The sequence below is a fragment of the Schistocerca piceifrons genome, chromosome 7 (assembly GCF_021461385.2).
Source record: "Schistocerca piceifrons isolate TAMUIC-IGC-003096 chromosome 7, iqSchPice1.1, whole genome shotgun sequence".
Taxonomy (NCBI): domain Eukaryota; kingdom Metazoa; phylum Arthropoda; class Insecta; order Orthoptera; family Acrididae; genus Schistocerca; species Schistocerca piceifrons.
In genome coordinates this window covers 196,731,085-196,756,874 of record NC_060144.1, presented here as the reverse complement: position 1 = coordinate 196,756,874, position 25,790 = coordinate 196,731,085, and the positions used below count along the sequence as shown (strand labels likewise).

General features: G+C 38.4%; 1 protein-coding gene across 2 annotated transcripts in view; it reads right to left on the bottom strand.

Annotated features, from left to right (window-relative positions):
- LOC124805062 (integrator complex subunit 3) overlaps positions 1-25,790 on the bottom strand; it is a 66,651-nt gene that overhangs the window by 13,977 nt on the left and 26,884 nt on the right. For both annotated transcript variants that reach the window (XM_047265486.1, XM_047265487.1), the window contains exons 10-13: positions 22,244-22,390; positions 21,907-22,071; positions 13,205-13,295; positions 3,808-4,175 (exon numbers count right to left, since the gene is read on the bottom strand). In XM_047265486.1, the coding sequence (XP_047121442.1) occupies positions 3,808-4,175; positions 13,205-13,295; positions 21,907-22,071; positions 22,244-22,390 (771 nt within the window). The remainder of the gene's footprint in view (positions 1-3,807; positions 4,176-13,204; positions 13,296-21,906; positions 22,072-22,243; positions 22,391-25,790) is intronic.

The following is a 25,790-nucleotide window of genomic DNA, read 5'->3' as shown; positions in this document are numbered from 1 at the left end:
GAGAGACCTGCGAAAACAGTCATTTCATATTTGCAAGGCCTTTAATGTGGGCATGAATACAATATGTCCACCAGAACGAATGTCCACTGCCAAACTACCTGACACCCAGCAGTAACACACAATGCTGAACACAACATGATCAACTTCAATGGGCACAACTTGTGTCATATGGAACACCCTCTCCCACAAAATACCAGCTTCTATGAATTACAAAGATAGTAATTCACTCTCAAAATCTTCCTAATATCTAGCTCCACAAGACTCTACCCCTCTCACCTACTTCCACGTCTGTGCCCCCAACTCTGCCCCATTCCATTCAGTCTACTTAACACTCACGTATCACTCTCCACATTCTCCCTCTTCTTCTGTTCCATCCCCCTTCCAATCCATTGTGTGCCACACCTGACTCCCTGTCCCAGCTCGTGAGTGATCTGACATGTGACACATTCCTATCCCATTCCTTTGCTGACTCTACCTCCCAGCCCTCAGTCACTTTGTTCTCATGTGCTATGGCTGAATAGTTACCTTTACTTTTTTTCATCATTTAAATCACTAGTATACTGAGTCAATACATGGCTAACATTTCAACTGATTTCTTTTCAACTGTGGAGCTGTGTGTTTTTCTTCTTGATCTTGAGAGGCTTTCCACTTTTATACTCAGAATGATTATCTTATAATTCTGCTCTGCTGGTGTTTTGGTTAAGATGTCTTACTCAGAACTATCAGAACACTAGTCATTTATTGTTTTCTGGAATACACTTAATTGCCCCTTCAAGAATGAATAATAAAAAACCTGCTAAAACTTGAAAAGTATCTTGAGGAAAAGAAGCATTGATCCCTGTCTCTTTGAATCTTCAGGGGATGCATGGAAATGATAAATCGGAATGTGAGACTGGGACAGAAAATTGTTTTCATTACTTTTCATTTTGATTATCAGCAGCCCTGTTTATGTCAACACATAATTAAACACAGTAGAATTCAAATACCATATTTCACTGTTTTCAAACTCTACTTTGTGAGGTCCTATTGGTTCTAGAGTAGTCTAGTCTCCTATCCATCTTCCTAGATTATCTCTCTCACTTCTTTCCTTTGTAGAGAGAGGTGTAACGCTGTTCAGAAAGGTTAAAGGTCAATAAATAATATTTCTGGAGAAAGGTAAGGGCCCTTGTTTGACTCCTGTGTAGCTTAGCTTAAAAAGTGGATTCTCATCTACTTACTTTCAATATAATAAAGAGAAAATACAAATCCAAGGATCTCAGAGCAAAAATTTTGACTTTTTAGTTTGATACATTATAGTGCAAATTATCAACACTCAAATTTTAAGTTAAGATGTGTTTTTGCTCTATGCCCAAGTCATTTTATGTCTAATACCAATAATAAAATAAGTCTACACATAAAAACAACAACAAAATATCACTGCAACCGTGTTTTGAAATGAAAGCCACTTCCACCATAAAGGAAAACAAAGTTATTAAAAGCTAGGGATAAGAAGCTGCTCTATCCTCCTACTAGTGTGTGTGCATGTGAGTACGCCGAGCGTAGTGTCACCGTGTGCGTGTGCGTGTGCGTGTGTGTGTGTGTGTGTGTGTGTGTGTGTGTGTGTGTGTACTTAAATCAACTGCCAAATGTATTAGCTTAGGCTGGCCACTACAGGCTGCCTTCTGTGTATCGGTTATGTTGCACCTTCTGTGCAATTCTTTTGTCTTGTTACATGTGGAGTCACAAGAGTCTTATTTCCATTACTGATCAGAAGTTTTATGAGTAAAGCCATATTTGTGTTACTTGGATCAGTTTCGTTTACTACTTGATTACTACGGATGTGTTGATGGGTTAAGTCACATATGACCAAGTATTGAGCTGCTTCAGGTTTATGGGAAAATTTAAATTAAAAATTAGATGGGGCCAAAACTACTTACCTCCTCCTTTCTATTTTTTCAGAGTTGTTCAGTTAACCATAAACTTTTCACATTGCAAGTTGGCACTCATCTTATTAATTTAATTATGAAGACTCCTTTTAAAATGAAATCACAATATGTTGGTAAGTATTGTATATATAAGCTCAACACTAGTTGCCTTCATTTGGAGCAGCTGAAGTTATTTCTCAAATTGCTCTTTTGCAGACATGTTTATGATGCTGTACAGATGACAGTGAAGCACAAAAGTTTGTTACTCTTTCCCCTTCTTTATTCCTTTTCCTTATTTTCTAACATTTAATAGAGAGTGTTTTACATACAGCATAAGCACTGCGTCCAAAAGCTCTGCTCACTACCTATGCTCCAGCCCACTCCACAAAGTTTGGCAGGTGTCATATTAGTTTTAGCTGAACTAGACAAATTAGGAGCAGCCCTGGAAATAAGTTTGAGAAAAACATTGTGCCATTTAATACTTCAGACTGGAGTGTAAGTAGCATCTGCACACACAGATGAGACAAAATTGAACAGAAATGTAATAAAGAAATGGTAGTGCATCGACTGACTAATTGAGATTCTGTTGCTCAATGTCAGTACTGCAACTGGCTATTGCAGTCCATTTGTGACAGAGAGGTTAAAACAGAAAGGCTTCTTTCTCCTGATAAAGCATTACTTTATTTCGGATCGAGACTCAAACTCAGGACTTTTGCCTTTCGTGGGCAAGTGGTCTACTGCCTGAGCTATCCAAGCACAACTTGCAACACGTCCTCACAGCTTTGATTCCACCAGGCAGTACCTCAGATCCTGCCTCCCAAACTTCACAAAAGCTTTCCTGCAAAACTTGCAGAACTAGCACTCCAGTAAGAAAAGATGCTGTGGAGACATAGCTTAGCTACAGTCAGGGGGATGTTTCCTGAGTGAAATTTTTACTCTGCTGCAGTGTGTGTGCTGATACAAAACTTCCTGGCAGGTTAAAACAGTGTGCCAGACTGAGACTCGAATTCACAACCTTTGCCTTTCATGGACAAATGCTCTACCAACTGAACTACCCAAGCATGACTCATGACCCATCCTGACAGCTTTAATTCCTTTAATTATGGCTATACCTTGTCTCTAAACTTAATGACCCATCCTCACAGCTTTAATTCCTTTAATTCTGACATTACCTTGTCTTACTTCAGAGAAGCTCTCTTGTGACACTTGCAGAACTAGCACTTCTGGAAAAAAGGATATTGTGAAGACATGGCTTAGCAACATCCCCCACACACCTCTTGTGATACTGCCAAAGTCCAAGAAGTGAGGTAGAGTGTACGTGACGATCAGAGTCTGCCTCCTCAGTATTGGTTCCCAAGCAGTAGCAGGCACCAGCACTTGCATCATACATGAAACATCCTGTACATCTGGCTTTTATCTTTTCAATCATATTATTTTTGTGATATGGTTATCTTTTGGGCAAATCTGAATTCCAGTTATTAACCAGCAATAATCTGTAGTGTCTCAGTCCCACTTATTAATTGTTTTTTTCTCTACTGCTTCCACTTCTCATTGCATTTTACCACAATCACATCAGCAAGGATTTGACAAAATCTAGACTACTTCTATGTTTTTGCAGCTACTGCAGATGGTTTGTCTCAAAAGCCTAAGATATCTTTCCCTCTTCACTGTTACATTACATAAGGTTTCAATACATTTTTCATAGTTACAGTACAATAGAAGGACTAGTCATATGGGTTGATAAGAGCATCCACTTCATACTAATGCTGAGAGCCACATAATAGCTGATGTTTCTGGATGTGTGTAAATAATATATAAACCAAGTTTTGATGTACAATATGTAAAAAAATACAGAAACAAATAAAAAAGTGGCTGTGAATTTACAGAAAATGTGGGAGATTACCTTTCCTGCTTCAGCATTAAAAGAATAGAAGTCAAAGCCTCAGCGTGTCTTGTGAATTCCAGGCGTGGCAGAATGGGTAGTATGTAATCAACTGGAATGCCATGTGCTGCTACAAGCTGCCACAAACAGTACTGCTCGAAAGTCTCCCACGAAAGTGATGCAGAAAGAAGAGCACGAAATCCATCATGTCGAAACATTACAAGGCGTCCTTGGAGAATATGACAGACAAGTTCCTGTAACTGCAAGGCATCTACTGCAGATACAACTAATTGCAGCAGTTGAGCATTGCCCACGGCGACTGCAGGAAACTGTGCATATACCTCAGGCAGCAACCACACAAGTAATCTCACATCTTCTTCCTGGCATAACTGTAAGCCACCAAGAAATCAAAATTAATTGCAAGCAACAAATATCAGAAATAACATTTAGAGTAATGTGAGTTGCTGATACAACTCTGAAATCCGTCATTTACATGACAGTTATCTACAGTAAACTACAAACATGGGTACATTTCTATACAAAGTATTGATTAGGTTTCAAAAAGTATTTTAAGAAATAAAAAATTCTATATGAGAATCAAAATAATTTACTCGGTATTTATATTTTCTTCACAGCGCTATATTGATAGTGGAATTGTTAAATAAGTAGTAGTAATAATCAATGCTGTTTATTAGAGTTTCGCCTGAATAGGTTACTATGGGTAAAGTGTAAGAAGGAAGGACTGTGGTGAGTGAAAAGACATGTGCAGGGCACTAGGAGGTGGTGGGAAGCATTGGGAAGCAGCAGAGAGGGAGATAGATGGCTCACAGCAACCAAATTAGGATAAATTCAGTAAATACTTGATAAAATCAATTATAGCATTAAATTCATTAAACAAAAATCAACTCACACCTCTAAACCAGTGGCACCAGAAAGTGGTCCCATTTGTAGGGTCCTAAGAATGTGATGAAGCATACAAGGAGATTAAATGATAGACCTGGTGATCTGACTCAAAAGAAGGCTACATGAGCTGAGAAGCTCAAACGTAATCATCATCTCTGTTTCACACTGACATGACTTGCCAATCTGGTCATGTATAAATAAAGATCGTAAATATGGGCATAAGATCCAAAAATGTTACATTGTGGACATAAGCTGTGTAGGAAGAAGACTTGACACATTCCATGGCTTACATCTCAACAGACAAGGGAAAGATTTAGTTACAACACGGATCCAAGAAGTAATTAACAGCTAACTGAATGTGCAGTGTGCTACAGAGCCCATCCCTCTCAAGGATAAAAATAATGAATACTTGGGAGAATCAACCATGAAATGCCAGGTCAGTAAAACAATACATCAGCAGGACTAGAGCAATGTTTTTTTAGTACAATAAAACCTTCCACCAGTGCGACACCAGATGCAAGTGTATGTGTTTCATATGTGTCTCAAACAGACTTCAGTTCACACAAGAATAATTTATCACTTTTACATTATAATGTACAGGGTTTTAGGAAACAAAATAGATGCTTTTGAATCATTTATCACAGTACTATCTCCACATGTAATAATAGTTACAGAACACCAGAAAACAATGGACAACATTCAATATTGCAAATTTAAAGGCTGCAACCTAGCTACTTTCTACTGTAGGACACACAATAAAGGTAGTGATGCCATCTACACAAGAAATTGTAAATTCACAAGCACAACAGAAAAAGTGCTATGGGGGAACAATTTCTGTGATGACAAAGATTTCGAAATTGCAATTCTTAAACTCACATTTTGCAATGTTCCTTTCTATGTCATAGGTGTATATAGATCCCCCCGTGGAAAGTTTGATGCTTTTCTGAAATCACTTGATGGAGTTTTAAGTAAATTAATGTCACACTGTAGAAGTGTAAATCTTGTCAAGTACCCACAAGAATAGCTAACACACATAGTAGTTCAATTGATCATGTTATTAGACATTATGACCACATCATTTCAACAGATGTCATAAATTGTCACCTCTCAGATCATTTAGGTCTAACACTAGTGCTAAAATGTAAAACCAAATTCAAACCAAGAAAAACATACGAGCACAGGCGAATACTATCTGCAAACAACATTGCTACACTAAGACACTTTTTAAGCCAGGAAACATGGGAATCAGTTATGACTACCACTGAGGTCTACAATAAATGGAACATGTTCACAGAGGAAGGGCCGGAGCTGGAGTTTACAATGTCTGTCCAATTCCAGTACATATTTAGCAATTTCAAAGCATTGCTAGGTTTGCTAGTAGATTAATATGTTTACAGGTGAAGCATTGACAACTGTAGTCACATAAAGACTTATTTTTAGGGCTGGGCAAACGATACCTGCATTCAAATGGGATTGAGATTTTCCAATAAGCCACAGTGCTCTATACAGTATTGAGTATTCTCATACAATCACTTGACATATGATGTGGTGTCAGCGACCAGGAGGGAAATTACAAACAAGCCACAACAACAAGCTATAGCTCTGCTTAAAAATGGACAGTTTCACAAAACACAGTTGGAAATAGCACTAAATCCTATCACCTGTATTCTCTTGTACTTGAAGAAATTTCTAACAGGAGTCCCCAAACAGTGTTGCCATGTATGCACATATAAATAATTACGCTGACTTTTAAGTAAAGCTACCAGTCAAAAGTAAAGATGTTGTTCTTCAAAAAATATTACTTGACTATGAACCTGGTGCTATATTTTATTTAGTTATGACAGACTGTAATGATTTACCACATGGACTGAAAATGAATATTCCAATCCTTTTCCACATTTTATGTTAATGATTAACAATGTTACCACTTTTAATCAACTTAGAAACAAAATTGTAAAATTTACATGAAATAAGAAAGAAATTTAATCAAACAAGAAACCCTAATAAACAAAATAAATCATATTAAACTGACAGTAATTTCTATCATGAGAATAAATTACAGCAGCTAGACCCATGCTAAAGACAGTAGAGTGCCAAATGTGCAAAAGACTGGAATGTTGCACAGGTCACACCAATACTCAATCAGGGAAGTACAAGTAATCCAATGAACTACACATCCATATCACTGACGTCAATTTGCAGCATGATTCTGGAACATATACTGGGTTCGGACATTACGAATTCCCTTGAGGAAAATGATCTGGTGACACATAGTCAGCACAGATTCAGAAAATATCATTCTGATGATATACAAGTAGCTCTTTATTCTCATGAAGTAATGAGTCTATTGAGAGTGGGTCTCAAACTGATTTGATATTTCTAAATTTCCAAAAGGCTTTTGATACCATCCTTTGCAAGCAGCTTCTAATCAAATTGCATGTCTGTGGAGAATAATCTCAGCTGTGCAAGTGGAAAGTCATTGAATAAAACAGAAGTGATATCTGGCATTTCCCACAGAAGTATTCTAGGTCCTCTGCAGTGTCTAATCCATATAAATGATTTAGGAGAGAGCAGCCATCTTACACTGTTAGGACATTATGCTGTCATCTACCATCTAGTACAAGCATCAGAAGACCAAAACCAATTGCAAAATGATTTAGACAATACATCTGTATTGTGCAAAAAGTGGCAGTGGACCATAAACAATGAACAGTGCAAGGTGACCTACATGAATACTAAAGGGAATCCTTTACATTTCGCTTACATTATAACACACACAAATTTAAAGGCTGTCATTTCAGTTAAATACCTGGGAATTACGATTGCAAACAACTTAAATTGGAATGCCCACATAGATAATGTTGTTGGCAATGCAAACGAAAGAGGTTTTATTAGCAGAATACTTAGAAAATGTAACAAGTCTACTAAAGAGACTGCTTATGCTTCTCTTGTCCTGTTATTTCTAGAACAATGCTGTGTAGTATGGGATCCTTATCAGATAGGATTGATGGAGGACATCGAAGAAGTCCAAAGAAGAAGGGCAGTTCACTTTGTATTATCGCGAAATAGCGAAGAGAATGTCACAGACATGATAGGCAAGTTGGGGTGGCAGCTATTAAATCAAAGACGTCCTCTGTTGCAATATGAATTTTTCAGGAAATTTAAGTCTGTAACAATCTCCTCCGAATGTGAAAATATTTTGTTGACACCCACCTACACAGGGAGAAATTGTCACTGTAATAAAATATGAAAAATCAGAGCTCGCACGAAAGATTTAAGGGTTTGTTTTTCCTGCACGCTGTTCGAGAGTGGAATGGTAAAGAGATAGTGTGACAGTGGTTGGATGATCCCTCTGCCAGGCACTTAAGTGTAAACTGTACAGTAGCCGTGTACATGTAGTTATTATTGTTACATATGACCTGCATCTGAGACACTGCAATTTGTGTTTAATACAGTTATTTTTGTTAATAAAATCCACAGTATGTTAAAACAATAAGACACATCTTGATAGAGATAATACCAACGAAAGTCACTAGACTGCAAAGTGATCAAAAGATTTGAGCAGAAAACAAGACTTGTTGAACTGTGAAGAAAATTACTCAAGCAGCCAAATGAAGCTAAAAAACACCACTATTTATTTAAAAAAAAATTGTAAGGGAATGAAGGGGGAACAGTGATACCAGCTTGCCTGAGAACTTGGAAGAATGTGGGGTGGGGAGTGGTGAAGTGGCACCAAATGTAATCAAACTCCCAACCAAGAGAATTTGTACCATTTTCCTCAGATTTTTATGAATACCTACCAAGTTAAAACTGTAGTTTGCCTGACCCCATTTGTAGTCTGAATTGAACTAACCTTAAAATTGGACGAATAATCAGCTATAGTATGCATTTATTTCTACAGGAGACTGTGGTGTATCGCAGCAACTAGAGTACTACAGAAGGAGGTCAAACAGACACAACACACTAACATGGTAAATACTTAAATTTGGAAACAATTAGTGGTCATACAGATGACATGTATTTGATTCTATCGCTGACACCGCAGAATCAGAGAATCACAACAGAGTACAGCTGTCTGTGACATGATATGAAATTCAGAATAACTGTTCTATCTGCAAACAGCTGGATCTGTGCTATGAAGATACTGTCATCATTAGTGATGATTACTAGTATGCGCTGATTACATAGACACAGGGTGAGCAGCACTGCACTCGGACATAAATACTTTCCAGCTGTGGCAGCGTAGGGAAGCACATAGGGGTGTGTCTACGCTGACGTCTCCGACTGATTGATGCATCGGCAATGACTATCTTTACTTGTGGTGCCATTGTGAGGTACCAATTTTTGCGTGAGACGTTGTTCTGTGGGTGACACCACAGAGATGGTAAAAGTCTAGATAAGGGCCAATTGCATACTTATGTATTTTGTGCAGTAATGTTGTCAAGGTATGAAAGGAACAAAAGGGGTTGTATAACCTGCTGGTTCTACATAGACAATGAGAGAGCAGCTGACAGATGACATGTTTGGAAGCAACAGACGAAGGAATATTGTCACACTCTCATATCAGTATACATACAAAATACCAGTGAATACAGCTGTTTTCTCACAAACTTAATTGTAATGTCGGAATTGAAACATATTCAGATGTTACAGCTGAATATTTGTGACAACAGCGAAGAAAGGAAGGGTTTGATTTTCACCGTTCAAAATTCACTGCCTCTTTTCTCACCTCTTATCAGTTACATCAACAAATGGCATAAGTTTGGAATGGATACATTGTTAAATTTTAGGCAGGTACTTTACATCAGTAAAACACTTTGTAACTTTGACAATATTATAAAAAGGATAGATTGCTACTCACATAAGATGGTACGCTGAGTTGCAGACAGGCACAAAGAGGTGGGGAAGAGGGAGGAATATCAGGGTACAGGTGGGGGAGAGTCGTCAGCATCATCACTGGCTGGTGGAGCATGCAGAAACTGGGTGACAGGACAAGGCTGCCAGGTGCAGAGTCTGATGTCTGTAGGAGAGGGAGGGGTGAGGTGGGGTGGGGGTGGGGGGGGGGGGGTAGGGAGAAAAAGAGAGGAGCAGAGAAGGGAAAAGACCGGTTGGTGGAATGGCAGAGAGCAGTGTGCAGTGAACGTGAGGGACACGAATTGGGAGGAGGTGATAGGACAGAGGAGATGGGAACTGTTGGGAGTAGTGTGCAGGAACAGCAGGTTACCATAGGCTGAGGCGAGGGTAATTTTGTGAACAGAGAATGTGTTGTAAGGATGAGTCCCATCTGCACAGCCTGCTACAGTCATCGCACAGATTTTTTATATTGATATGACTACCAAACTGCTGTCCACCAGGACAATGGCCACTACCAATTTCTGGCCAAGAGCAAAGTGGACAACCCTGGGGCACAACAGGCAGCTGAACATAACATGCTTAATTTAAATGGCTGCTTCATGACCCGGGCCATCTGGATCCTCACCTCCATCACCAGCTTTTCTGAACTGCACAGATGGGAGTTAGCCTTACAACATATTCTCCACTCCCCAAATCATACCAACCTCAACCTACAGCAACCTACTGTCCCCATGCCCTTCACTGAACAGTTTCCGCCCCTCTGTCCTATCAACTTCTCCCATTTCAAGTCCCCAACCTCTCAGTCTGTGCTGCTCTCTGCCAGTGCATTCACTGGTCTTTTCCCCTCTTTGTTCTTTCATTTTCCGCTCCCTGTTCCTTCCCCCTCCCTTCCCCACAGCCTGCGAATCCCATGCCTGGCAGCCTTATCTTGCCACCTAATCCCTGCACACACTGCCAGGCAGTGCTCACTCCTCTGACCCCACCTGTACAATGCTATTCCTCCCCCTTCCCCATTACACTCCGGATTGTTGCTTCTGCTTGACGTGACACAGATGCATTCTGGTCAGAGCGGCTGGAGATAGTGATTACATTTACTTGCTTGTGTGAATGAAAGTGCATTTTCCTTTCCGAAGAAGGCTTTGGCTGAATGTGTAAAAGTCTTTTCATTGCGCCCGACTGCAACTCAACGTGTCATTTTTACGGTGTGTACCAATCTATGTTTCATAATACTGTTGATATTCCGACATGGACTTCCCATGTTTTGAGACTGTAATTTTGATTAGTCATAATATGTTAGAAAATAAATGTTCTCAAGCAGCCTCTTAAGAAACAGGGGGTCATCTTATGCTCAGGTAAATATGGTATTTAGTTACACTATGCTGTATCTTCCAGATGTTACAGGATACAGCTTACATACAAGACTGCCAAGCTGCCTATGACTCAGGTGCAACATAGTTATGGTTGGACTCCAGAGAGGGTGCACATGACAGGGACTACGTTACACATCTGCCTTACATCACACAAATAGTTCCCAACTGGACATCCACCTGGCCAACATGTGCATACATTTAAATAACAACTCTGCAATTCACATTTAAGTGCCTGGCAGAGGCTTCTTCGAATCATCTTCAGGCTGCTTCTCTACCATTCTACTCTCCAATAGCACATGGGGAAAATGAACACTTAAATCTTTCTGTACAAGCTCTGATTTTTCTTATTTTATTACAATTTCTCCATATGTAGGTTGGTAACAATAAAATATTTTCACATTCAGAGGAGAAAGTTGGTGACTGAAATATTATGAAGTCACCTTGCCGTAGTGAAAAATGTCATTGTTTTAATGACTGCCACTCCAATTCGCTTATCATAGCCATGACCCCCCCCCCCCCCCCCCCCCAATTTCACGAAAATATAAAATGAGCAGCTCTTGTTCTTTGGACATTTTCGATGTCCTCCATCAATCCTACCTGGTAAGAACCTAATACTGCAAAGCAATGGTCTAGCAGAGGATGAATAAGTTACTGTAAGCAAGCTCTTTAGTAGACCTGTTGCATCTTCTAAGTGTTCTGTCAATAAAATGCAATATTTGTTCTGCCTTTCCCAAAACATTATCTACTTGATTGTTACCATAAAAGTTGTTTGTAATTGTAATTCCTAGGTATTTTGTTGAATTTACAACAGACACACAGCTCCACTAAGTAGCATGTACCACAAGACAGTGTCAGGACAGAGTCTCTGCGAGCGTCTCAGTTGTCGCAAAGGAAGATCAAAACCGAACATTATGGAAGTGATGTTTGTCATCGAGCATTGGATCTAGGACTTTATCAGTAGTTAAAGACAGATCACTGCAAGTGAAAATTGAATCTTATTGTCATTTGAAATACTCATATTCCAGTAAAGTATGGTAAAACTTCTTTCAATAAGTCACTGCAAATTGTTGATAATTTGGATTACAATCTGTTTTTGCTGTAGCTGTAGCCTAACCCTGTTTGGTTCTGTTACAAAGCTGTTCAGTTGCTGTGTGTAAGCAAGCCACCTCATATAACAGCAACTACTTTGATAGTAGGGGGTTCTCCTCCTGCCTCATTTATATGTTGACGTCAAGTGAATTTGGAGAAAACAAAGCTTTACCTGTCTGTTTACTCTTCAGCAGTCTTCTGTAACACCATATTTTCAAACTCATATTCACCTCTTATCTGTACAGCTTATCGCCCACATTTTACTTTCACATAATGCTACGCCCTGGACAAATACTTCTAGAAAACACTTGCTATGACTTAAATTTACAGTTGATTTCAATCTCTCTTGTTGCTACTGTCAGTCTGCCACCATATCCTATTCACTATGACCATCATCAGTTATTTTGCTGTTTAAGTACCAAAAGTCATCAAACACATTTAGTGTCTTATTTCCTAACCTAATTCCCTTGGCATCACCCAAGTTAATTTAGCTACATTCAATTAACCTTGTTTTACTTTCAAGACCCTATTCATTCCATTCTGTTGATAATATAAATCCTTGTCACAGACAGAATTACAATGTCATCAGCAAATCAATAAGTTTTTATTTCTTCCTCCTTCACCTTTCATTCCTCTTCCAAAATTTCTCCCTGGTTTCCTTTATTTGCTTGCTCAGTGTATATACTGAATAAAATGGGAGATAGACTGCTACCCTGTTTCACCTCCATTCTGATTACTGCCTCTCCTCCTTGTCCTATGACTATACAGACTGCACCACAGTTTCTGCAAAAGTTGCAGATAACCTTTGGCTCCTTGTATTTTATTATTGATATCTTCAAAACTTCAAAGTAAACATTGTGAAAACATAAGAAATATGTACATATAATGATAAATGTGATTAAAAAATTGAACAGCAACATTAAAAAGATTATATAGTTTTGTCCTCTGTTCATACTTCAGATAGGCTCCTTCCACAATTAAGCGTCTGCAGAACAGATATTTCCATCAGTCAACCACATGAGTTCATGACAATAATGAGAAACATATCTTAAATTCACTGAAACTGTCTCAGTTGTTAACACATTGTTCATTTAACTTTAGAGATGCATGTACATATCCAACTGAATGAACAATTCATTATTTACAAACATTAAAATCTAAAAAGTGTAAAAATTGGTTGTGTTATTGAACCGTTGTATTACCCTAAGATCTTCCAGGAGGCAATCTTCAAGCTTTTTGTCCATGGTCTGGCAGAAATCCTTGTAGACTGATGCCTTTCCGTCATTTAGTTTGCTAGTAACATATAAGAAGAAAATATGTTATACATTACACTGCTTCATTTCATAAAAACATTACAGTAAAACAATTAAATACTTCATAACAATCCACAGAGACTAGCACCTTTAGATACTGAAGAGAAGTATTAAAGACAATGTTTTGGCATTTTATGGGACGTATATAAATGTAATCATCTATTTTATATTCTGTTTCACTACACAGTCACACTTATTTAAACTACATTTATTTTGCTGAAGACTGTAATTAATGCTGAATTAACTTTCTTCATCAATGAAATGTGAAAATTCCAAACAATACAATTTTGCTACTAAAAAGAGATCACAAATAACATTATGCAAACCAAGCAGATGTATGTAACCAGGAAAAAAAGGCCAGACATGCAACTTAAAGCTTTCTACTTCAATAATTATGCTTTTGTGGACAAATGAAACAGAAATTGCACTAATATGTAAAGAATTAACTCAATTATAATGTTTTGTGCTTTCTGTACTAAGTCCAAAAAGAACATCTGAAAGCTGACTATTCAGAGCTATTTAATCATGATCTATCTCACGCCATTATATGAATTCTGACCAGAAACCACACTTGGTAGAGCATGTTTAACAGGATGGAAATATATGGTATTTTCAGTGGAAATGTTGGCTTGTGCAGACTGCTTATATAATTAAACTGAAATTACACTTTAGTGATACTAAATGTGCATCTGTGGTTAATATACAGCATTGTTAACAAATGATTGAAGTGGTATCACCAATGTACCATAGCTATTTTTTTTATTTCTTTGGCTTTATATTGCAAAACTTTGCAGTCACAGTGAGAAACTCAAGAAAGTGTGTCAGAGAGCAATTACATGTAAAGTCTGTTGGAAGTCACAAAGTGTGCTCATTCTCAAATACTGGATGCATAAAGTCGAGTTATTTCTGCACCATCAGTTACTCTGCTTCAAGAAAGAAAAAAAGAAAAACACATTTTCTAACAGCAATACTTATCTTACTGTGTTTAACTTTAAACACAAGCTTATACCTCTTAATTAATAGATTATGATAGCATTTTAAATTTGATCATCAATTATGCAAAATACTGAAAATAAAATTTCTGTTGCCCCTGGAAGCTGTTAGACGGGCAACCTACAAATGGTACTGAGTTCTGGGATAGTCACTTAGTAATATGGCTATGTACATATAAAAAGAAACAGAGAGATAATTTACTAACAGTTCACTAAAGAAATGGTCAAGAGACTTGCCTAAGCAAGTAATACAAAACATTGAGAAGTACGAATATATACAGTTCCCATATGGCAATGTTTATCCTAACAGCTGGTGAGAAAACAAGGAATTGGAGAGCTGTACTATGACCACAGATGAAGGAGCAGAAATACTGCATTATATGCCAGCAAAATTTTAAAAGTTGTGAATTTCTGGGAAAGAAGTCCTAGAGGATTGCTCAAACTATTGGAAGATTTGGAGCTTTCTGGCAGATTAAGGCTGTGTGTTGGACTTGAGACTTGAAGCTGGGACTTCTGCTCTTTGTGGCCAAACACTCTACCAACTGAATTATCTAGGCATGACTTATGACTTGCCCTCACAAGAATACTAGTCCCACAAGGTGAGCAGGTGAACTTCTGTGAAATTTAAAATGTAGGATAGCAGTCAGCAGAAAATTTGCCTCTGAAAAGCAAGTTCTGGTCTGATGCACAGTTTGAATCTGAAAGGAAGTTTTAAATCAGTACATATTCTGATACAGAGTGAAAATTCATTCTGTTGCAAGGTTATTCATATTTTACATGTAACCAATGTTCCTTTTACATGTTCAGCATCATGTGCAGACTACTGAAAGGTAAGTGTTAAAAGTACAAGCATTGGAAATGAAAATCCATAATACCAATATTCACTGAATAACTCAGAAATCCTAAGAAAATTAAACAAATCTCTACAAATCTTATAGCTGATTTTCATCATTTATATACATGACATGTACAGAAAGGCTCATCCAGAAATGAATAATGATTATGAGAAACATTAAGGACATTTAATACGTTTAGGCAAATTTCCTTAGAGAAACTAAGAGAGATGAAGTGTCTCATCACAGTTACAAAGGCAAAAGTAAACAGAGCATAGCCATAAAAATTCAGATTCTGAATGAATTAATCGAAATGGTTCAGGACTTCTCATTCCTTGGCTGTAAAAGTTACTACAATGGGAATGTAAAATTAAAGAATCTTTTCATCTGTTTAGCCGTAATCAATTTGGTGAATACACAATAAAAAGTAAGGAGATCAATAACTGATCCATGTACTTATTAATCAGTTCTAGCATTTGCAGAATGTGAAGGTAGAAGACTGCTAATAGATAAAATATTAATGCATGGAACTTGGTTCTTCGTGATTTTGACTGGAAGCAATAAGGGTATCCAAAACTTTTAACAAACACATTTAAGAATAGATCACACAAAATACTATTGTTGAAGGTAGGATACTGCGACTGAAGTCCTGCTTTTGCTACTTCATAAAAAAGTTTTTCACTGTAAGGATTTCATGTTAGACATAGCAGTGGAAGAAAAAAGATGTGGTAGACACGTGTAATAAAATATAAATTCCTTGTGTAATTACAATTCAGGGCATGCCTATCTGGTGTTGGACACTTGTGTGGAACTTAAAAGCTGACTCTAATAGTAATAAATTCAGGAGGGTCAATGGGCAACAGTAGAAACTTTAGGGAAGTGAGGTTCAAGGTGCATTACCAATACTTTGATGGAAAAGTCCACAATTCTCAGCTGAACAAACGCAAGGACATAGTGTTTCTTGTATCTGGGATTGTAAAACAGTTACGATCCTTAGATGCCACGAAGGCATCTGGCCCAGACGGTATCCCCATAAGATTATATGTTGACTTTGCTACCAATATAGCACCATTCTTATCCATCATCTATCAGATATCACTGGAACAGCGGAAAGTTCCACGGGACTGGAAGAAGGCCCAGGTCATAGCAGTCTATAAAAAGGGTAGAAAATCGGTTGCACACAATTACTGGCCAATTTCACAGACATTGATTTGTTGCAGAACCATGGAACACATTTTGTGTTCAGACATAATGACCTTTCTAGACTCTGAGAAGCTCATCTGCAGAAACCAGCACAGTTTTAGGAAACAGTGGTCATGTGAGACACAGCTGGCTCTCTTTGTGCACGATATACAACAGGCTCGAGATACCGGCTCCCAGGTTGATGCCATATTCCTTGACTTTTGAAAGGCGTTTGACTCAGTTCCGCACTGTCGCTTGCTCCAAAAAGTGCACACTTATGGTCTATCCGATGACACATGCAGTTGGATAGAAAGTTTTTAACAGACAGAGAGCAGTATGTCATTCTGAATTGGGAGACTTCAGCAGAAACAAGCGTAACATCAGGTGTGCCCAGGGTAGCCAATAGGTCCGTTGCTTTTTACGATTTACATAGAAAAATCTGGTTGCAGGTATTGACAGCGGCATTAGACTGTTTGGAGGAAAGTACAAGATGTACAACTTTGCTTCCACTGTTTGCCGATAGGTGGCGACAATGGTAAGTAGTGGTCGAAAGAAACAGATCACAGACATCAGGCAGTTTGCTTGGACTTCAGTCAACATAACCTCATTCAAACATTGTGTTTGCATCATAAAATTGTTCTTGATTGAAAATGTCAGTTTACGAGCCTAATTCTCCTCATTTGCAGGAGGTGTTCCCGTTTTGTTTCAATATGAAGAAAACGGCAGCTGAGTTTCATTGAATGCTCTCAAGTACGTATGGTAAGGACGCTATTAGTGAAAGAACGTGTTGTGACTAGTTTCAATGCTTCAAGAATGGTGATTTTTAACATTGTTGACTGGCATAGGGGTGGAAGAGAGAATGTTTTCGAAGATGCAGAATTGGAGACATTGCTGAGTGAAGACTCGCATCAAACTCAAGAAGAATTGGCACAATTAGTGGAATTGACAAAGCAAACCATTTCAAAATGTCTCAAGGCTATGGGCACGATTCAGGAAGAAGGAACTTGGGTCCCGTATGAGCTGAAACCAAGAGACGTTGAATGGTTTTGTGTGTTTGTGAACAGTTGCTTCAGAGACAAAAACGGAAGGGATTTCTGCACGGTGACGGGACAAAAAATGGGTTCATTGCAATGACCCCAAATGCAAAAAATCGTGGGGATATCCTGGTCATGCTTCCACATTGACGGCCAAACTGAATATTCATGGCTCCAAGATCTTGCTTTGCATTTGATGGGACCAGCTCGGCGTCGTGTACTATGAGGTTTGACCCCACGTTGCAAAAGACGTCAAAATGTACTTGGAAATGTTACACTGGGAAGTCCTATCCCATCCACTGTATTCTCCAGACATTGCTCCCTCTGACTATCACCTGTTTAGATCCATGGCGCATGGCCTGTCTGACCAACACTTCTGATCTTGTGAAGAAGTCACACATTGGATTGATTCGTGGATCGCTTCAAAAGATGAACAACTTTTTTGGCGCGGGATTCATACACTGGCTGAAAGATGGGAGAAAGTAGTGGCCAGTGAATGAAAATACTTTTGAATGATACACGTGTAACCAATTTGTTTCATTAAAGCCTTAAATGTTGGGGAAAAACGGTGGAAGAAAAGTTGTACACCTTCTAGTATCACACGAAAGTTGTGAACAAATCAATGAGGATTTGCAGAAAATAAATGCGTGGTGTAATGACTGGCAGTTATCTCTCAATATTAGCAAGTGTAACCTACTGCGTATAACAAAGTGAAAATCTCCATTAATGAACGAGTACAAAAAAAATGCCCAGTCTTTGGAAGCGGTAACATCAGTCAAGTATCTGGGTGTGACTATTCGAAATGATATCAAATGGAACGATCAGATTACACAAGTAAGGGTTAAGGCGAACTCTAGATTGTGGTTTATTGGTAGAATCATTAAGTGATGCAGTTCTTCAACAAAGGAAATTGCTTACAGTACTTTAGTTTGTCCAGTCTTAGAGTATGGGACCCTTACCAGTTGGGTCTGATTCAAGAAATTTGAGAAGGTCCAACAAAGAGCGGCAAGATTCGTGACTGGTACATTTAGCCATCGTGAGAGCATAACAAATCTCACAGAAAGTTTGAAGTGGGACACACTTGCAGATAGACGACACGCTAAACAGAAGGGGCTGCTCACTAAATTCCAAAATCCGATCTTTGCCGAGGATGTAGAGCATATGTTATTACCACCAACTTTCAAATCGCGCTATGATCGCCATTCAAAGATAAGGGAAATTAGAGCTCGTACTGAGGTGTTCAGACAGTCGTTTTTCCCACGCTTGATCCATGAGTGGAACAGAGGAGGGGGGGGGGAATAGGACTTTGGCGCAAAAAGTGCCCTCCGTCGCGCACTGCTTAGTGGCTAACGGAGTATATATGTAGATGTAGAATGGATGAGATAATGACATATCTTTCACACTGCAATTATAAGATCACAACTATCCTCATCACCTACTGGAAAGAAATCTACTCTGCACAGAAAGAATGCAAATTTATTCGAATTAAAAATGAACAGGTTTGTACTACAAATATTTCCTCCTTTGATGTCCTCTTACTTTTAAATTCTTGAATTCAGGAGAACACAGAACAATAACTGAAAATGAAAAAGCATTAATCAAAACAGTTATAGTTGACTGTTAAAACCATAGCTCATCTGAGCCCATAAGGTTTTATTAAAAGACAAAACTCATTAATTATGATGTAACAAAATATTTTTCGTTTTGAAAAAAAATATATTTTAAAATTCAACAAGTTCATAGCAGCTGTGCAACTAAATTACTTGTTGATTACCAAGTATACATTTAGCTAAAACAGCAAATTTACATTATTATAAAGAAGAACTTTTAGTTAATTACAGGGTGTCCCAAACCTTAATGATCAACTTTATATAAATAACAGAGGATACAAAGATGAGTACTTTGGAATAACATGTCAACACTTGGAAATAAATAAGAGAGAACTGCTGGCCAGTACTTATCTTTACGAGGCAAAATGTGGAGTATTGCTGACACACAGAAAAGTAAAAGTGACACTCTGCCTAGTTTTCAACAACTAACATTTTCTTCCTCGGAGAGAAGAAGGAGAGAGTGGAGAAGGTTAAAAAGGGCAGGTTACTCAGACTTGAGTACGGGAGGTACCCACCTGAAATGAAGAAGAAGGCAGACAAACATTAAGGAGGAAGCGTCAGAGAAAGGAGGTCAGAGATGCTACACTGTTAAGCAATGTGCCAGCTTCTGTCTAGAAACAATAAGGACAGAGTGAGAAGTAAAGGTAGATTAGGGAGAAGAGAAATGAACGGTGGAATTAAGAACTGGGGAAAATTTCATAATAAATAAAAAATATATAATAAAAAAAGTGTAAAGAGGGGGAATATGTAACCAGAGATAAGATAAGTCCAGGAGGATGTCGGGCTGTAAGGATGTGTTGGAGGGAAAGTTCCCATCTTTGGAGTTCACAGAAACCAGAATCAGGTGGGAGGGTGCAGATAGCATGCATGGTATAGAAAGTATTCAGGGCTTGAGTCACGCTGCAGAGCATGTTCACAAGCAACTGGGTGCTGACACTACTTCTATGCCTATTTATGCGCTCAGTCTGTTTAGCGGTGGTCATGCCTAGATAAACTGAGCAATGGGCTCAAGTTAGTTCATAAAAACATGCACTGTGTGGGATTTACCCACTAGTACGCAGGAGCAGGTGGCAATGGTTGGTGCATGGTACAGATTTTACAGCAGTGTCAATTGCATGGACAGGAGCCTTAGGGTAGGGTTGATTAGGATGTTACAAAGGTTAGAAGGACAACGGAAGGATACAGTGGTTGATGTGGAGAGGATATCAGGGAAAGAGGATCTCATATTTGGACTTGAGTTGAGGAAGTAACCTTTGCAGAGTAAAGTTTCAAATGAATAGGCCTAGTGTACTGGGTGACAAGAGGGTGTTTCTGAGATTTTTGGATGTGGAAACTATTAGTTGGAGGGTGAGAGGAAGCTATTGCCAGGGAGATTTGGTAGTAATAGGAGAGGAAAGCCTGAGGGATGTTGTTGATTCTTGTGGTGAAACTTTTCTCTCTCAATGTGTTTTATCTTGTTGAGGGATTCAGTATCACAGCAGGTATATTTGCTGTGCATGTCTGAACTGTTTGGAAGAGATTGTTGGATGTGTAAGGATGGCAGCTGTCAAAGTGTAGGGGTTGTTGCTTATTCGTTGGTTTTATATGAACTGAGGGCTGGACGTGGGTTTCAGTGAGGTGGAGGGCAACATCAATAAGATTAAGTCCGAGCAACCTGCCCTTTCTTTTTGACCTTCCCCATTCTATCACTCACTCCTTTGCTGGGAAAGAACTACTAGTTCTGAAAGTCAGGTAGCATGTCACTTTTTATATGTATCTATTTGTATTAAACATTTTGTCTCCTGAAAGTACATAATCGCCAGAAATTCTGTCTCAATAAATCAGTTTTCACGATTGAATTTTCCTTTCATATACATAAATATGAAGTTTTTAAAAGAATGAATAACACACTTTCCAACAAACTTAAGCTCATAGCAATTGCTCCAAGAGGCAAATGCCAGTCTCAATACATAGCTGACAAAAACCCCTAAAAATTTCCTATAGTCTCTAAGATTTCCCTACTGTATAACGATACAGACAGCTAGGACTCTTAATAACTAGTTGTTCTTCAATTTTGCTGGTTTGTCACACACCAATGTGACTAAAAATAACCTCAGAGCAAAACATCCATTGCACAGCAATTCAGTGATCACACCAGATGTGGGACAGGACCCCACCCTCCAAACCAACAGTGAGAGTATCTTTTCTTCAAATGCTTCCAGATATTAATATCAAAATGAGATAGTTCACTAGCACATTGAAACCACGTCATCTCCTGGACAAAAAGAGGTCCAGACTTCAATGACTGTGGCAAACGTATCTAATGAGCACCTGGTAATGTGCTGCAACGGAATGTCGACAAGTAACTTTCTATTATTTTCTATTCACTGTAAAAATGTTTCTTACAGTAAGGATGATGCATGTTGTGAAACTTTTCCCTCTGCATTTGCTTGATTTTTTTGAGCACTTCATGCTGCTGCACAATACATTAAATACAGATCAGCAAGTTCAAGTAATGAGTACTAGCTATCATTGACAGCCAGTCATGAATTGTGAACAATGGTACACTTTACTGAACATATCACAGAAGACTGTGTACTGTTTTTCAAGTATTGCTACCAATGTTGATGCAGCAGTAAGAAAACATAAGCAGGTTCCACACACTGACTTCAAACACACTGCTCAGTCATTATCTTGTACCACCCCTTTCCCCCACTTCATCTCAAAATACTCAGTTTAGGAGCTTCTGTTGCACGTACCATTTTCACTCTATAGTTTTGGTATAGTACAATATAGCTACAATCTTCCATTAAAAGCCAGAGCACTAGCATCAGCATAATTTGATTACTGGAGGTGGATATATATGATAAACACAACTGTTTCAAAGATCACTGAACTCACAATCAATCTTTGTCACATCACTGTCTCACAATTAATATAACAACAGATGGTTGCACTCACCAGGCCTTCAGGAAGTACAGGAGTAAGTAGCCAACACGTTGTGCTTGGGGTGCCAGTTCTGCAAGGACTGCTAGCAATGGTAACCGCCTGCTATCATCTTCAGGCAACTGAATAAGATTCCGTAATAGTACAAATAGTGGCTTCCCAATACTGTCCTCTATGTTCCTGTAATGTCAGAATTACAACAGTCAATTTAATGTGAATAAAGAAAAAAACATGCTACCACAAAATTATTGTACAAATTTATTACTTGTTCATGGCTGTAATTTTCAGCATTTGTAGTATTGTACAAATAATTACGATTATTACGAGCATTCATTACACACTGAATACTTACTCATCATTGACTTCCTCAGGGAAAACTGTTCCTTCAAATTGCTCTTTTAATACAACAGCAAGACACTGCCCCAGAACAGCTGTGGTTTCAGAATCAATGTCATCTTCCTGGACTATCAGCTGCACCAACCGTTCCATTGCCTGGCATCTGCAAAAATATATTTTGCACTTTTGGGTTCAGGAAGACAAGGGATATACCGTATTTACTCGAATCTAAGCCGCACTCAAATCAAAGCCACACCTGAAAAATGAGACTCGAAATCAAGGGAAAAAAATTTTCTCGAATCTAAGCCGCACCTGAAATTTGAGACTCGAAATTCAAGGGAAGGGAAAAGTTTATGGCCGCACCTCCAAATCGAAACAAAATTGGTCCATTGTAATACGAGACACAATTTAGGTTGAACGAATGACAACACAGCTGCAGTAGTTTGGTTCGAGTCGTAAGCTTAGCAGTTAAGCTTTACCAGATAGCCATTGCTATGCTTCAGGCACTCCGTCCATATTTATACGGGTACTGGTACCCTTCCTTTTTCACGTGCTTCGTCTCGTTTGAATTCATTACTTATTTTTCTTTGATCTGATAAGTGCCATTCTTTCTTATAGGTGTTTACGTCACTCTAAGCTGAAAATGTAACCATCTCTTCTCACAGGTAGGAAAAAATTCAGAATGTAGAGTTGGCCATAAGTAAATACGGTAGCAAAGATTGGAAAAAATGGAAAATTAGACCAACCTAATAAAAAACCCAGTACTTCTGTCTATACCTACAAACCTAAAAGAAACAGAATATAAGCTGCTACATCCCGATCACATGCTGTATTGCCTGTGTTACAGCTGAAAAATTGCCCATCTGATCCTTTCTTTCACCAACTGTAACATTAGGTCAGTGCTAAATTTTTTGAGATCACTAAACTTACCACATACTGAATTTCATTGCCTGATCTGTGAGGTGTATGGGCTAAACATCATAAGGAGTAGATTATGCATTGCTCCCTCATTAATGACAACCTCAAAGAGAAGACATGACACTGCATTAAGGAAGGCAATGAATTATGATTACAGAACCCTGGAACCATTCCCCACAGGGTTCCCAACCCCTGTTGCCTATTGAAATTTTCCATTAGACGATTATTGCAATATCAATCAAAGAAGAGTTGGCACGATCCACATCACTGCTCACAGCATATGGCTCACAGAACAATGTTTTGCACTACTTATTCTAGAACCCAATAAGTACCATATTTAGCCAATTATAAGACAAGGTTTTTTGCCACATTCATCATTCGAAAAATGATGCAGATCAATCTACTGCTGCTGTAGGCAACATTTTTACATTATTTAACAGACTGATACAGCGGCCACCTTACATTTATAGAGGGAACTTTTGCTTCTAAAATCACATGCAGATTTATTTCGAAGAATTTGGATGGGTAAGTTGGACAAACGATACCCGCCCATGAACAAGTTCGAGATTTCCCGATATGCTGAAGCACTCAACACGGTATTGACCTTCCCTGAACATTCAAGTGATATTTGACTAGCGTGGCACTAGCGCAAGGAATACGCAAGAAACTATGAACAAGCCACTACAACAGTATACTGATCTTATTAAAATTTGACAGTTTTGTGAAACACAGGAAGACTACATTAAATTCTGTCATCTTACAAACTATTGTTGTATTTGAGTAGTTTTGCGATAAAATTTCTCATACAAGTACGGATACTGTATGCAAACATTTATACTATTTCTTAAATAAAGGTTACATTGGAAGGTGAAAATTTTGTCCTTCAAAAAATATTAATTGATTGTGAACCTAAGTCAATATTTTATTTGGTTAGAGATACTGTAATGATTTACCAAGTAGGTTGCAAATGAGAAATTTTGTCACTTTCCACATATTATAATACAGGGTAAAAATGTTACCAACTTTTAGCCAGCATTAGAACAGGATGATGACATTTAAATGAAAAAGACAAAAAATTAATGCAAAATTAACTGTCTAAATATGGAAAATGACTGTAATTGTTATTGTGAGAGTAAATTTCAGTGGCAAAACCCGTCATGGAGACAGTACTGACAGACACCACTGGATCATGGGACTTTGCAGAATTGGCCTGAATCATGATGGCAATCTTTTATTTATGTATTAGTTGGTGTTGCATATGACCTGTACCTTAGAAGATATTGCAGTCCATGTTCCACAGCTGCTCAAGCACAGCACTAAGGAATGGTTGGAGGGGGAACTATGATATCAGCTTTGCTGAGAAATACGATGAGTGGGGGAATGGGGGTGGTGATAAGGAAGCTAATTTCATTGTGCTGCCAACCCATGGACTGTATACTGCATATTTTTGTTCTTTATGAATGTCTACCATGTCTAAACCAGTTTGCCTGAATCCATCTGAATTGACTGGACAAATATACAATAGTATACATTTCTGCAGAAGATGGTAAAAATCTGGATAAGAGCCAGTGACATGCTTGTTGTCGACACTCACTAGGAGGCATGACGGGAACGAATGGGAGTGTGTCAGTTGCTGATTCTATGCAGCAAGGAGTGAGCAGTGGGCAAATGATATGTTTGGAAGTAAGAAACATTGTACCATTCACATGTCAGTACAGAAGCTAAGTCTGCTAGATGTTAGACAAAAAAGAGCTGTGTTCTCAAGTACCACCATAAACACAACCTCAGAAACAGCAACATATTTGGCAGAAAACAGCCAAATGTTTGTGACGACGAAGATATAAATTTCACAGCTGTGCTCTTAGGTTCATGGTGGTGATTAAAAATATTGATACTGCAGATTACAAGTATAGTAAGCAAGTAGGAAAATGAAGATAAAAATTAATGTAAACCACTTCTTTTTGTTTATTTTGTTTCTCTCCATATCATCAAAATACCATGAAAATTCTATTTTAAATTTTTGTGTGGTCCAGACCTAAAAAACACAAAATCGAGGAAAGTGCAGAATCAGGGAAAACATTGAAACCTCCAAAATATGAGAAAAAACATATGTGATGGGCATATACGATAAAAAATTGTAATCCTCACCAATAAACTGTAAAAAATCTGTATAAGTGAAGGAAATTAAATATACAATAGAATGATTATACGTCAACGGCCTTTCCACAGTGGTAACACTGACTCATGTCGGATCACTGAAGTTAAGCGCTGTGGGGCTTGGTTAGCACTTGGATGGGTCACCATTCAGGTTGCTGAGTGCTGTTGGCAAGTGGGGTGCACTCTGCCCTTGTGAGGCCAATTGATGAGCTACTCGACTGAGAAGTAGCAGTACCAGACACAAAAACTGACAATGGCTGGGACAGCAGTGTGTTAACCACATGCCCCTCCATACCTGCATACGGTGATGCCTAAAAGGCTGAGGATGACACAGTGAGCTGTTTTCAAATGTGCTGCAACCATGAATTATATATAAAAAAATGCATTTTTGAGAGATGTTTCCTTTGTGCTCACCCAGAAAGTAGCCATTGGCAGTGCAGCATACTCTGGTGATGTGAGTGCAGTGACTTCTAGTGTACTGCTTGTAA